This window comes from Saccostrea cucullata, unplaced genomic scaffold (genome assembly GCF_032062105.1).
Source record: "Saccostrea cucullata isolate Sc308-1 unplaced genomic scaffold, CSIRO_AGI_Scuc_v1 ctg1149, whole genome shotgun sequence".
NCBI classification, from domain to species: Eukaryota; Metazoa; Mollusca; class Bivalvia; order Ostreida; family Ostreidae; genus Saccostrea; species Saccostrea cuccullata.
Window position 1 is genome coordinate 169,639 of NW_026935988.1, and position 16,078 is coordinate 185,716.

The window sequence follows — 16,078 nt, forward strand, 5'->3', positions numbered from 1 at the left end:
AAATAATACATGAAATATTATAGTTTGGGCGATTGATATCTCAAACATAATTTAAATAACGATTTTACAGTCTCTCTTATTTTGTGAAATGATTGAGATCAAAGATTTTTCCTATATATTTCTATGGGATATTACAGTTTTGATTTGAACAATTTAATATCCACTAAAACTATCTTGAATGTCTTATTTTACAGTCTCTATATTTTTGTAAAAATATTCCCCCGGGGGTCAGTTATAAAATACATGGAACTTTGCAAGTTCTTGAAAAAAATTTTTTACCCCAATTTTTGTCTTTTCTTGATTATCTCCCCTTATATTTTCATTTTAACAATTTAAATTTTTTGTAAAACCATTGAATGAATGAAAATGCATGTGATGTTATAATTTTGCTCAGGTGATAAATTTTTCAAATACATATGTTTGATGTGCCGCCTATTTATACACTACTGCCTGGTTTTCGGTGGACTCTCTGTCAATTATTGTATTTCAAATTAACTATGCTAATACATGGAATTTACACGGTATAATCTTGGTTGGGGAAAGTTTTGCTTTGTAAACCGCGAAATGTCAATGAAAAAAATTTATTAATGAAATATTATAGTTTGGGCGATTGATATCTCAAACATAATTTAAATAAACTTAAATTTTGTGAAATCATTGGTCCATATATATAAAAAAAATGATATCAAATATCTTGAATGTCTTACTTACAGTCTCTTATTTTGTCAAAATATTGAGTTATAAAGTACATGGAACTTTGCAATTTCCAAGAATATCTTAAATTCCAAACTTATATTGTCTTTGATTTTGTAAAACCATCGAATGAATCAATGCATGTGATAATTATAATTTTGGGGATTATTTTTCCAAACATATTTAAGATAAGATACGTTTACTCTCTCTAATTTAATAAATCATTAAATTAATTACTACGTGGGATATAAAAGTTTGGCGGATAGGTAATCCAAAAATATTTTATTTAACTAATTTAAAGGTTTTTTTTTTAAATTGTCAAATCACTGAACGCACTTGCCTCTAGTGCGGTTATAGTGTTGAGGTATAGAATTTTGCAAGAAAGTGTGAAAAGTGAATGTGAAGTACTTGTGTTTGTCAGCCTAAAAATTCAAAATAATTTCATGTTATTTTTGAAGAAAAATATAATCATAAAAAGCAGCGATCATATGAAAAAAGTCTCACAATTCGTTTAATGGATTGATACTCCTAGTAAGAACTATTAGAAAAAAAAAACTTACAATAAAATTAAATTCGTCAATCCCATAAATGCTCCCTCCTCTATTGTTGTTATATTGTTGTCGTACAGCCTTCTGAAAAAAGAAAGTGTGAATGTCAAAAGCAACCTTTTTCACGCAAAATAAACGTTTTTCATCCTTAATGTAAAGTAGAGGTGTCCGAGAACTGTCCATTATGTGAGAAAACGAAATGTGCGAGGCCCGAAACGCCGAGAATAGTTTTTTCTTTCAATGAATTTTCAGTTTTAGGACTTTATTTTACTTAAAATATTTTTTTTATTGAAATAATTCATGGACTCCGAATAATAAGCATGGAATAACACGTGAATAAATCTTGTTAGTCTCATAAGGCTACCACAGGTATATTAAATATAATTATATATAACCTACACTAATTTCTCTTTCAGCCTGAATCACACAATCCACATAACCTTATCCTTTGAATCCTTACTTATTTCAATGTACATACTCGAGATATATTTCAAATAAACCAAGTCATATCAGTCATGCTGCTCGTTGTAAAGGCCTTGTCCATTATTAAAAAAATCAAATAATGATGCTATCGTTCACGAAATTGAATCAAAGAAAGAATATTATATTTGATGAATGTATGCTCTAAAAAATATATGCCGTTAGGAACTATTAGAAAAAAACTTACAATTCCTTCAAGTTAGACAAGCCGATGAATGCAGTGTTCTTTATTGTATTAATACTGTTCCCGTCAAGAAATCTGAAAAAAAATTGTGAAGAATGAATTATTTCAAAAACTATTTTATTTTAAAATCTTTTGCTTTCTAGACTCTTCCTGACATTGAACTGCCTCCCCTAACAAGAATTTTAACAAGACCACTAATATTTAAAAAAGACATGTGAAACTGTGTTGAAGCTCTACCAATTCTTTGCTTTTCTCAGACCTTTCTTTTTTTTTTTTTTGTCAAGTGCATCTTATTGTTAAACTTTGTTTTGAGGGTTTTAAGCAACAGATTCAGGATTCATTATCTGTTTGAAGATTAAAGATTCAATAATGAGAAAAAGTCAAGGAAAAAAAAAGTAAATGAATGAAATAGTATAGTTTGGGAGATTGATATCAGCAGTCTCGTTTAAAGTCATCATTTCGTAAATTCTATGGTCGATACAATGACCTTGCTAGCAAATACAATTTATCAATGAGTCAAATGGTGACTAACATTTTTCATACTAATTGTTAGCCAATTATTTATACATTGAATTGACGACGGATTTCTCCGTTATTTCTGGATCAAGAACTGAACACACAGCAGGCGTGACTATACTCACTCCTCCATGGCACCTGATCCCACTTCTGATGTTTTGGAGGTCTCTGTTTGCTCTGCTCCTTTTTTTATTGTTTTATGGACTTTGATATTGAATACTGTTCGTTATTTCCACATCATAATTTTAATCATGAACTTGCAGTCTCTTTTATTTTGTGAAGTCGACATTTCAGTGAATTAATAATGTGCTATTATAGTTTTGAGGAATGGTATCCCAAAAGATTATTTTTTTTCTCTACTTTTGTCAAATCATTGAATCAATAAATGGAATATTGCAGTTTCCTGTAATATTTAAAATACCAAATTTACAGTCTTTCAATGATTTTGTCAAATCCTTGAATGAATCAATGCTCGATAAATTACAGTTTGGAGAATTAGTGTTCAGATATATTTTAAATAATGAACTTACAGTTTCTCTAATTTTGTCAAATTACTGAAGGCGTTGTCGTCTATTGAGGTAATACTGTTGTGGTTAAGATCCCTAAAAGAAATTGTGAAAAATGAATGTCAAGTTCTTGATTTTTTCGCCATCAAAAATTCATAATAATTTTACCTCATTTAAGAAAAAATAATCAAAAAAAAAGCATCGATAATGTGAAAAATCATACTAGTCTCAAAATTCTTTTGGTGAATTAATGCTCGATAAAATATCAACAATAAAATAAGAAGTATTAGGAAAAAACTTACAATTTCTTTAAGTTTGTTAAAGAATTAAAGTCGCTCTCCTTTATTGTGGTTATCTTGTTCCTGCTTAAATACCTGGAAAAAATGTATTAAGAATGAATGGCAAAGGTAGTTTGTTAGAAAAGAAATACGCTTAAAAGTCATTTATCAAGTGATTAATTCTTACTACATAGCTTCACAATGCTATCGCATATGTATTTTTGGAATGAATTTTAAAGCTTACAAATTTACACGGTCTTACTGGGTTTGGGCAGTTTAGGATTTATGAACAATGAATCAGTTTATAAAAAAGCGTAATTAAAAAGTTTCAACCAGATAAGTTTCTTGCAGCCGTGAAATTATTGTCTGGCAGCTGCAACTAAAATATCTAGTGGCCACCAAATTATTATTATTGCGACTACCATAAACCTTCTGGCGGCTGCCATCAATTTAGTTACGGCCGCTATATCTATTTAAAATGTAATTGGCGGTCGCCTGAAACTACAGGCTTCCGTATGGCGACCTTCACTTTACGGGTTTTCAATTTCAAATATTGAAAAGATTGATAACTAAATTGCCTTTCACAACATTTCTTTGTATTTCCACGTTAATAAACTGCTTAAAACCTACCCCAACTCCGACTCTCTCTTAAATTATTGACATTATAAGAAAAATCATGTACAAAACCCTCTGTAAGTGAATGCAAGTTACAAGACTACCACCAAAACATAGTTTACATGAAATAAGGACATGGTTATGATTTTTGAAGTTCATAAAACTGGGGGGAAAATCTTTAAGAAATTAACAAGAACGAATTACACCGTTGTATTCACACTGACTTGGGGTTGCATTGAATTGCTTGCAAAAGCAATTATTATTTTTTGCAAAAGCAATTATTTTGAATACTTTTGTCATTTAATAGACTCTAAGTAAAATCTTAAAACTGATAAGAATGTTTATGAGAAATATAATAACAAAAAGCCCATGGACCACATAAATATACTCTTTTGAAAGTGTACTTTTAGAGACAGGCATATGATTGTACCTTTTCCTATTCCTGAGAAACTGAGCAGACATAAAATCATTTTAATAGCAGAAAACGACCATAAATTACAACAGCAGGTAATATCACGAAAATGAAAAAAATGAACAGTTGTACATGCTGTATCAGATCTAAAAAAATTGTGAAAATTAAGCAAAACGTTTTTAAACAATTGAGGTCAAAACTATAAGAAAAATAAAACTTAAGTAGACTAGCGTGTTGGGTAAGTCTTCTGTCCGATTTTTAAGGAGACAAGATCAAGACAGTAAGATGAGATCAAGTAGTATCACATGAAAGTATAATCATTTGTAAAAGTAGTTCATTTATTTTGACTGTGGCTAACTGACAAAATGATATCAGGCGTCTTAAGTAACATAAAATGTTGAAATCTACTCTTACGTACAATGTAAGCATTAAATGATTTCATCTGATTTGACCACAAGTGAAGTTATGTCCATTGACGTAAACTTAAGCCGTCTTCAAGCAATTTTCGATTCCTTCCGGTACGACATTTGATGACCTTTGATTACCTCATTAGCTCCGACTTGTTTATTTAAAGAACTTTGTTTGTATGATTATGATTGAATTCTTAATGTTTTTGAAACTTTAGCAATCTTTGTAGCACTGTAAATTCTTAATTTTAGGGGTGAACAATTTTTCTCAATATCATATAAAAGTTGTTTCATTCTGCAGCTATTGTTATTGTATCCTCACAAAATATTTAAGGGTTAAAAAAGATGCAAAAATGTGTTTTAAAAATGTGTTCTTATATGTACGTATTTCTGAGCCAAACGAAAATCAAAAATATTATTTTAATTTGTTCTCGATATTGTGATATTTGTGAATAGAACATCTGCCTGATCGGTACTGATTGACATATGTCTTGGTATCATGAAAAGGACCTTATATGATATTCTTGTCCGAAAATCAATTCCCAGATATGTAATGCGCACCATTTTAGCGCTGAAATTCTTGATCACTAGAGGTGGTCTTTGAGGTTGTCACAGAAGTAGCCTCTTAGTTATAACTCAAATAACAAACAATCACTGACTATCATATCGCCTAGCAATCATCCAGTGCCTAAGTGTCCATACCAAATCTACTCAACTTCCGGTTGACCTAGTTTTGTGAACAATTTTCAACTTCTTGTATGCTGCTATCTTATTGCCGTGGCAATCTATTGTAAATAGTTTAATGTAGGTGAATCTATTTGCAACAATTTTTCATGAGAGGAATTCAAAATATTTCTATTGGTTTCATTTTTTACAGATTTTTCTAAAGAACCACCTAAAGACGCCATATTGTCTGCTTTAGCACGGTCTTCTAGCGTCAAACGCCACATACAGTGTAATTTTTTTTTGAGTTTTCAAAAAATACAAATGTAAAGAACACAAATACAGAGAAAAAATAGACATTTTTTTCATCGAAATTGGAAAAGACACAATTTTATTTTTTTTCTAGGAAATAGTAACGCTTCAGTAAACTGCATTTATTGATAAGGTTTGACATTGATATGTCTTATTCTTTTATTTAAGTGACAAAATTATATATCAAATACATTATAAACAAGTTTTTAAAAGTAAAATATTTATTCTTCTAGGTTGTGCGTAAGCAATTTTGTCTAGTGTACATGTAATGTACATAATGTACTGACAAGTCATAGATCTACAAATATATATACATGCACTGTACAGACAAGCCATAGATCTATACAAGTATTATTTACATGTACTGTACAGACAAGCCATGAATCTACAAGTATATACACATGTACTGTACAGACAAGCCATGAATCTACAGGTATATATACATGTACTGTACAGAAAAGCCATGATTCTACAAGTATATATACATGTACTGTACAGACAAGCCATGAATCTACAAGTATATATACGTGTACTGTACAGACAAGTCATGAATCTACAGGTATATGTATATGTACTGTACAGACAACCCATAGATCTACACGTACATATACGTGTACTGTATAGACAAACCACAGATCTACAAGTATATATATACATGTACTGTACACTGTGTACAGACAACCCATAGATCTACAAGTATATATACATGTACTGTACAGACAAGTCATGGATCTGTAAATAATATAAAATCCTTGAAGTGAGGTTTGCAAAGAACAAAAACAAGATGTAACAATTGATTAATGAATTTGCATAATCTGTAGTAGATTACTAATATTATTTTAATTGTTTTGTGGGGCTCCGGGTTAGAATAGGTCCTCAGTACCCCCTTGCTTGTCGTCAAAGACGACTAAATGGGGCGGTCCTTCGGATGAGACCGTATAAACCGAGGCACGATAAAGATCCCTCCCTGCTCAAAGGCCGTAAGTGTCGAGCATAGGCCCAAATTTGCAGCCCTTCACCGGCAATTGTGATGTCTCCATATCAGTGAAATATTCTGGAGAGGGACGTTAAACAGTATACAATCAATCAATCAATCGTTTTACATGCAAGCCGACATTTAAACGTAACAGCTATATTGACTAAGCCGAAATCTTAACTACAGCTGTAATACAACATCAGCCTGTATATGTTTTACATCAAATTAGGGATATGCTTTACACCTAGTTACTTACAATTGACATACGTCGCTGGGGAGAGTAGGTACTTGCGTCAGTGCTTTAGCTTCGCAATCAGCAGATCTTCCAGTGCAGTCTAACGTGGACCGACAGGTACATGGGTCACAGGCCTCAGTCATAGCTTCAAATAACAAAGCACAGAAAACCAAAGTCCACAGTGTCTCATTCATCTTTCAAACTAGTATGCTATGTCTACGACTAATTCAAACTCTGCAGCACTAGATCTACGTCAAACACTTACATGTACGGTCATTCGCGGTTGAGGTTTTTTGCATCCTGTAGATGCACCTGAATACGGATGCGCTGCATATGTAATACGGACTTTGCATCATTTACATTATTTGTTCTGTCGTAAACGGATGATTTTAACACATCCAAGTTGTGTCTGTAGTTCTATGATTATTAAACTTTAACATAGTATTAATAATATAATAATAACTTATATTGTTTTGAAGTTCCAAAAATTATCAATTAAGTGCTGACTAAATAAATTTTCTCTGGCTAAAATTGAAAATATTATACAGATTTTTCTTGACAGGTTTTAATTGATATTCTTCTTAGTACATGTGTATATACTCTGTGTCGTTACTATTAGCCAGATTTCTACCCCTCAATTAATTAAAATAAAAATGTAAAAAGCAAATATTACAAAAATCAACTCTCAACCTTTTAAACTGTTAGGTTTCTGGAATTTTACTTTTAAGGATGGCCATTGGCTAGAATTCGTTACTCGTGTTATGTTTCAAATTTCAAATAAAAAGGGAAATCTTATATTACTAGAGTTTCTGGAGCAATCAAAAACACGAATATTTGTTTATATATGTTTGTACATATGTACGTATGAGGGGTCATAAAAAATCATGGACTTCATTTTTCGTGCTTTCCCCCCAAATATATTCAGATTATATATGTGACGCGCCAAGCAAAAACCTCCCTTAACGAAGAATTTTGACATTTTCAGTTTTTTATTGATTCTAGTGGAGCTTTTCTTTCTCTTTCATTTGATGTATAACATGGCATATATATATATAAAGTAAAACCTTAAAATAACGTGAAGCTATATAATAATTTTATGATACTAGGATTTATATTTTTCTTAACTTTTGATTTGATTCCACTTAAATATATCAACTCTCAAATCTTTTCATTGTAATAATAGAAAATAAACATTCTAAACTATATCTTTGAAAAACGAAAGGGCGGGGGGGGGGGACACAGAAATGATTGTCAAGTGAAAAAAACAAACTCGAATCAAAAATCTCTTTAATTTTTCTTGGAGATCTTCCGATTTATGGCTTTTTTAATGCAATGAAATCGCAGAAATCTACAACAATGCAACAGTAAAAGGGAAAAGGCAACATTTAGGTGTAAAAAAAAAACGTTTATGGTTGTACAAACGATATCCACGGCTTCCTACTAGCTGTTAAGCTCAATCGGTACATGTATAGAGCACTGGACTGGCAAGCCAGAGGCCTCGGGTTCAATCCCAATTACCCGGCAAGCAAAGGCACTTCATTGTACCTGCTACATTGTCGAAGTAGTTATCTTAAATAAAAAAGTTGAAGACAGCCCCTACCACCCCCCTCCCCCGGACATTAAAAGTCTGTTCAATACACAGAATAAAAAAAAAGTACGGGTATTGTCATAGTTTACATTTTAAATACATGTACCTGAATTTTTAAAGAGTGCAAAAGTTTTTCATCTAAAGGCTACCATAAGATTTCTTTTACCACAAGTTTATACTATTTACAAATAGTTTCAAATGTTTTAATGCAGGGAAAATGTATGCAGAATTACGAATTCATCTTTGAAGCCTCTTTGGCTTATTGGTATTCTCGAATAAATTTTATTTGTCTTTTGTAGTGCAGTTTGATCCTTTTCTTCTTTTGGTGTCGTTATGAAATCCATATGATTGTACATGTAATAACTTTTGGAAAATCACAACCCGTAGAATATGAGGCCTAATCTAAGCGTCATTCTTACCTTCCTGGGAAAGTAAATGCACATATTATGATTTATTTTAATCATATCAAATATAAATTGCTTTTTAGAATAGGTTTAAACATGCCAGGCACGTATTGCAACAAGAAGGGGGGCCTTTCCCCCATTTTTTATCCCAACATTACTTTCACTATTAAAAATGTACCTTGAAATGTTGGTTGCCCCCCCCCCCACTTCTTAGCATTGTGTGCCAAAAGATTGGTACTGAAGGAAGTAGGCTTTGGAAAAAGCCCCCCCCCCCAAAAAAAAAAAAAAAAACGAAATAGGATTTACCAGTCTGGAAAATTTTTTTTGCTAGTCAACTTTTTCAGGTAAGTAAAAAAAAATTCTCGGGCTGCCCCCCCCCCCTTTCAAAAACGATGCTACGTCACTGCATGCCTGTTCAAATCGCAAGAGAAAGTAAGAGAACGGATAAAACAAACATTCTTAATATTCTTCCATTATCGAAACGGGGGGGGGGGGGGGGGGGCGGCTGTGTCGTCCCTGCTATGGTCATCCACGCTTAATCAATTACCTGAACTAATTAAACATAACAAGGCACACATTTTACAATCGTAAGTTGTAATTTTCTATATAATATATATATATATATATATATATATATATATATATATATATATATATATATATATATATATATATATATATTTTTTGATAAACGTGAAGCTGTATGAATGGGTTAGTTGATCAAGCACGCAATATTCAAGCCGATCACTTTTGAAGGAAAAAATATTGATATTGTTTAAGTTTTTTTTTTACATGTATATATCAAATTTCGTGTAATTGGTAGTATACTTCCATAGTTTGAAATGCATATATTCATTTAATATCAATTCAACAGAAGGAAATAAAATTATTATACTATTTTCCAAGGTATAAATGTTGGTTGTAAAATCTTTATCAGGGATATAATTACTAAAGGTTAAATAAATCCTTAATATTGAAGGTTAAACTAAAATCATTACAAAGAAAATATATAACCTGTAAAATGTTTAATTTAACTTTAATCTTGCATTGATGTTCTAAGTTCAGAGGGCTGAATGAGCACCGGAGACTGCGTTACTACATGCGGCAGCTTGATTTAGTAATTTTATAAATGGCCGACATTAGGAGGGCTGTTCGGAAATTATTGAGACAATTACATTTTTTCCATAAAGGACGAAGATAATTTCATGAAAATTCGTCAACATTTTATAAAGAACGAAAAAAGTACTTATGCAAAATTTCTAATTCCTATGATAATTAGATAAGTTTCGGTGCGATAATACACATGTATATGTTTATCGACCCGGAGCAGCATCGATACGCAATTTAACGTTACGTTACCGTAGATTGTTTCGAACAGCCCTTGTATGCTGTTTCAAATAAATCCAAAACTTTAAGGCATGTGAACAAATAATAATACATCGTTGGGATGTTGTTAAAGTGTTCAAACAATTTAACGCGTAGATTGTTTCGCATGTGAAACGATCGGGAAGCGTTTAATACTCTTCCTTCTTTTTTATTACACATAATATTACAAAAATTAAACAATATCTTTTCTTAAACTATTCTTTAAAAATATATGCTGTTGCTACCCCAGTGAAACGTATATGCAAATATTCACAAAAAAGACGTTCATTAGAAAACAAAATATACACAATATCGGAAGATTATACAGTGAGACTTCCCCCGGGGAAGTTTCAATATATAGCTAGTCTTCCGTGGGAATCTCGCTGTATATAGCAATTCGTCCCCCTTCATAGCAACCCCTCCCCCGAGTAGTTTTTTTTTTAAAATCAACTCCCCCCCCCCCCCCCTTGACGCAGCCCCCCCCCCCCCCCCCCCCCCCCGGGTGCAATTTTCGAACAGCCCTCGTATGCTGTTTCAAATAAATCTAAAACTTTAAGGTCATCTCTTCACCGTATTGTTTCTTTGGTAGATAAACCATGCTCAAATAATAATACGTTGGGATGTTGTTAAAGTGTTCAAACAATTTGTATGAATTTGTAACAATTCGTATTAGATCTAATTATGACATTTTAGCGATGTATCATTCATGTTTCACATTCGATGTATTATCGGTATATAACTTCAGCAAACGGATTATGAATACGTAACAGTGCAGCAAAATGACGGAAAAGGTCGATAAACATATGTCCAATCTGCTTATTCTCAATCATAAAATATCTTAAAAAGTGGGACTGTTACTTACATTGTATGCGAGCACCCGTATATTCACGACAAAATTTGCACGAAGGGAGCAGACACGTGACACAGGAGAAGGGGGGTTGATTTTTTTCTACATTTTTGTGTACAACTTAAGAAGGTGTTAAACAATACAACAATTTAACAAAATCAGTTGAGAAGCTCAGAGGCCTTTCTTCAAAATATTCATTGTAAATCAACGGCTAATAAATCAACGGCTAAAAACTAATTCCGGAAGAAGTATCCAAATCAAATACTCTGTGTTGCATCTAGAGAGAATTACATTTTTTAAAACTAAACGTAACTATTTATCAATATCCCTGGCAAGCTATCAAAGATTAAGTACAGTTCTAACTACTTGCACAGAAGAGAACAATAACTAGCGATGCATTTTTCTAGCTTACATCATCTACAGAAGTGAAAAGATGAAATAATTTAATTCTAGTTATAACGCGATATTTAGTTTGATAGAAAAAGTACTTTTTATTGCATAATTTGGGTTATCTATGTCATCACATGCATCAAAATATATATATCCGCCTGCCGTTACATTTCAATATTGTACAATTTGAAGTGATTTTTAATGGAAATTGTGACTGTTTTCATTCACTAAATGAAGAAAAATTACGTTACAAGGAATTAGATTGATAGCTACCCAATTTATATGGTATAAACTGTGTTGGAACACTTTACGCCTTTTTTTTTAATATAAACTGCAGCGTTTACTGCCCCAACTCAGGGTAGCTATTAAATTCATCCCTTAAATAAAAGAGTCATCCCTTAAATAAAAGAGAAGTAATTCAGGTCATTTTTCAATGCATCGCTGTTTAAAACAAGAGGCCCATGGGCCTATAGGTCACCTGAGCATCATGCAACAACTTTACAACGATCGACTCTGGTTCATGTTTTTAACTAGACGTCATGGCATTCACAATTTTGAAAGACGCACCATTGCTTATCATAACTAAATACTTAGCATGTTAAGTTTGGTTACTTAATACCCATAGACAGAGTAGGGGAACAAAAAATGCATTTCGACTAATCAGTAATATTCAGCAATAATCAGTATAGTGCCACTACCACACATGAACCCCTGACCCTTGGTCCACACATTTCACAATTTTGGAAAAGGCACCCTTGCTTATCAAAAATATTTGATTGATACAAAGGAGAAGATTTCAATCAATTAATTCATTTTCAGGATATAAGTAGAGCCCCCCCCCCCCCCTGTATGGTAACCCTGATCCAGGGGCGTTGAAATTCACAATTCAGGAAGAATGGCCCTTGCTCGTCAAAGGTATATAGGTAGTTCATCTGCTTAATACCCAGGAGCAGAGAAGATTTTCAAACAATTTATGCATGTTCCTTATATAACCAATAGAGCCCCGCCCTAACAACAGAACTCCTGACCCTAGGGTCATAAAATTCACAAAGGTTTTCTTCCACATCATAATTATGTACTTAGTTTATTTAATACCCAGGAACAGAGAAGATTTTTAAAGAAATAATGTATTTTCACTATTTAATCAATAGAGCCCCGCCCTAACAGCAGAACCCCTGACCCTGGGGCCATAAAAAAATCACAATGTTGGAAGAAGCATTCTTGCTCATCATAACTATATACTTAGTTAGTTTATTTAATACTGAGGAGCAGAGAAGATTTTCAAAGAATTAATGTATTATTATAATTAATAGAGCCCCACCCTAACACCAGAACCCCGGACCCTGGGCCATGAAATTCACAATTTTGGAAGAAGCATTCTTGCTCATCATAACTGTATACTTAGTTAATTCGTTGAATACCCCGCAGCAGAGAAGATTTTCTAACAATTTCTGTATTTTCTCTATATAATCAATAAAGCCCCTCCCTAACACCAGAACCCCTGACCCTGGGGCCATAAAATTCACAATTTTGGAAGAAGCATTCTTGCTCATCAAAACTATATACTTAGTTAGTTTGTTGAATACCCAGCAGCAGAGAAGAAGATTTTCAAACAAATTCTGCATTTTCTCTATATAATCAATAGAGACTTCCGGTCAGCCATTAGTGTAAGATGTAGGCTGTTAAAGCTCTGAGAGAATTAGTGGGTGCATTGAAGATACATGTGTGTGTATTGTCTCCTGGCAAGTAAGTCATCGTATAATATGCCATAGTTTCTTATAATAGTGATTTTGAAGCTGTTCATCAAATATAGACAAAATTATAATTAATTGTGTCGTTTGGTCCAATGAACTCTAATCACGATACCAACCAATGTCGGACTCTAGATGTGCCAAGGACACCAAACGTAAAAGGTCTTCTGAATTAAGTTTCACTGAACACTTATCATCTCGAAGACGTATCACGTCTTCCTCATCCTTGCCAGATATTTCTAATCTGTCAGCCGAGATGGCCACTAACTTTGAGCCCAGTCAATCAAAAAACCCATCATCCTCACCTTTGACCCCAACATCTGAAGTCTTAAGATCATCACCTGACCCAAACAAAAGTACTGGCTCTTCAACAGCTATAGTTGACTCCAACCGGGAGATACAATCATCCGCCATAAATGAACTCATTGTTAATGCCGTTCATAGTCAGGCTTTCATGGGGGCATTTGCTCCACTTATTGCATCTGCTATCACTCCCCATGCACATCCAACTTATCGTTCAAAGTTGTCTCCAGTCCATTCTAAGTTCAATTAAGGAACAGCAAAAAGATACTGAAGAGCAAAATGAGGAAATAAAAACCTTAAAAGAGAGTAATGATGAATTAAAATGTACAGTAGATTATTTAGAATATGGGCTAGACAACCTAGAGCAGTATGGTCGCAGACCTTCATTACGCTTCCATAATGTCCCTTTACCAAAGCCAGGCGAGGATGGAACAAGGGAGCCACTCGACACTGAATCCGCAGTCATCCAAATCTGTGCAGGAATGAGCGTAACCATCACTCCTGATGATATAGACAGATCTCATTCTATTGGTAGCCCAAAACAAAATAAAATTCAAATCATTTGCAGATCTAGAAATTGGAAGGTCAAAAACAGAGTTTACAGCGCAAAAAAAAAAAAGTTGAAAAACAATGTCAATAAAATTTTTGTGACGGAAGACTTGACCAAGTATAGACAAGCCATAGATTCTAAAATCATACAAGCAAAAAATTCAGAAATCGTCCATAGTTTCTGGACCTACGACGGGAGAATTTTCATTAATTTTGAAAAGAAGGGACAACGTTACGAAGTACGTTCATTCGAGGATCTTGAAAATCTCCTTAACGGGTAAATGAATTATAACCAAAACATGTGAGACATTCATCAAGATTGCCACTTACAATCCCAAGGACACGAAATATCAATTTACATATCATATTATATTATATATAGCTATTAAGCACTACATTTCTGTAAATATAGCACTATTCACCCACTTGCTCTCTTTTCATTATGTCATTTGGTTCTTTTTGTTCATGGTGATCGGTCGTTCTTTTGTACATATGTCAATTATGACTGAATCACACAGATTTCCATTTTTGTTTTGTACTTTATTTTTTTGTCTTTTTACCCCCATTTCCTTTTGTTTTTGTTTGTTTTTCTCCATTTTCATGTGTTCAAAGTCTTGTATGTATGCTCCACCCAATTTGCGATATTGCTCTCACAAATTATACCTTGCGGCTCTACAATCTATTTTTAAAGAAAAATGTATCAGTATTTTAATCAAAGATAAGTAATTCCATCGAGCAATATCGAGCCTCTATTGGTAACTATTACTGCAATAGCAGATGTACGATCCAAAAAGTGTTCTTTCCTTTTTTAGATGTCAAAAATCTACATTTATATTTGATAAATTCTAGCAAGAAATGGTTTAAACTACAAAAAATGTGTGGTATTTTTCAAAATTTTCTGCATCTGCAATTTTGGTTTCAAATTATTTTTCTCTTGCATCTTTTGTCAGGGAACATTGAAATAAATCCGGGACCTACAAATAATCAAATACACACATTGGACATCTTTCTATGGCACGCCAAATTCACAAAAGTGAGATAAACCTAGTTTCACATTTGATATACTGTAAACTATGGTTTACAAACCGTAAACTATGGTTAACGATTCGTTAAGTATAGTTTTCATCTGTAAAACTATATTTAACGGTTGTTAACTATAGTTTACGAATGATAATCTACGTTTATCTGTCTGTAATAAGCGTTAACAATAGATTTTGTTGATAAACATAGATTCACGTTTGTAAACTATAGTTTTCAATCGTAAACTATAGTTAAGAGTTGTTAATCATAGTTTCACAAATCGTGAAACTATATTTATCAGATCGTTAACTATAGTTAACGGTTTGTAAACTATAGTTTACAAATCGTGAAACTGTATTTATCAGATAATCTATGTTTTCAATCGCAAATGATTGTTTTCGATGTTAAGTATAGTTTACGGTTGTGAAACATAGATTATCGCGTTAACTATGGTTTACAGATGTAAAATATACTAGATTAACGTTGTTAACTATAGTTTACAGTCCGTAAACTATAGTTTACAACCGATAAACCTAGTTTATCGACTGTGAAACTATGTTTTGCTCATTTTTGTGGATTTGGCGTGCCATATCTTTCATTTGAACATTAGAAGTTTACGACATAAGATTGAAAATGTAACAGCATTAATCACGGGTTTTGATATTTTATGTTTCACGGAAACACACTTGGACTCAAGTATTTGTAATAGTGATATTCTGATTGAAGGTTATGATACAATTTTTCGCAAAGATAGAAACTCTAATGGTGGAGGTATCATTATCTACGTTTCTTCATGTTTTCGTGCTATTCGTCGCATTGACCTTGAACCCATGTCATTCGAATGCGTCTGGATAGAAATAAGTGAACCTACCTGTAATCTTTTCCTTTGTTGTATATATCGTCCACCTGGTAGCGAAAAATCCTTTTAGGATAAATTTTTATGGTCAGTTGAAAAAGTACGAGATATATCCAACAAATTTATAATTGTAGGTGACTTGAACGTTGATTTCCTTGACAATACTCGCACACTTCCCAT

The 16,078-nt window shown here is 32.9% G+C and overlaps 1 protein-coding gene and 1 pseudogene across 1 annotated transcript; one reads left to right on the forward strand and one right to left on the reverse strand.

The window, feature by feature from the left end:
- Positions 1-1,636: 1,636 nt before the first annotated feature.
- On the reverse strand, positions 1,637-7,019 carry LOC134244402 (opticin-like). The gene is made up of 5 exons (XM_062726675.1): positions 6,847-7,019; positions 3,230-3,301; positions 2,952-3,023; positions 1,909-1,980; positions 1,637-1,658 (listed from the first exon to the last, which is right to left on the reverse strand). The coding sequence occupies exons 1-5, from the start codon at positions 7,017-7,019 to the stop codon at positions 1,637-1,639; spliced, it is 411 nt and encodes a 136-aa protein (XP_062582659.1).
- Positions 7,020-13,291: 6,272 nt separating this feature from the next.
- On the forward strand, positions 13,292-14,303 carry LOC134244403 (uncharacterized; annotated as a pseudogene).
- Positions 14,304-16,078: the final 1,775 nt, after the last annotated feature.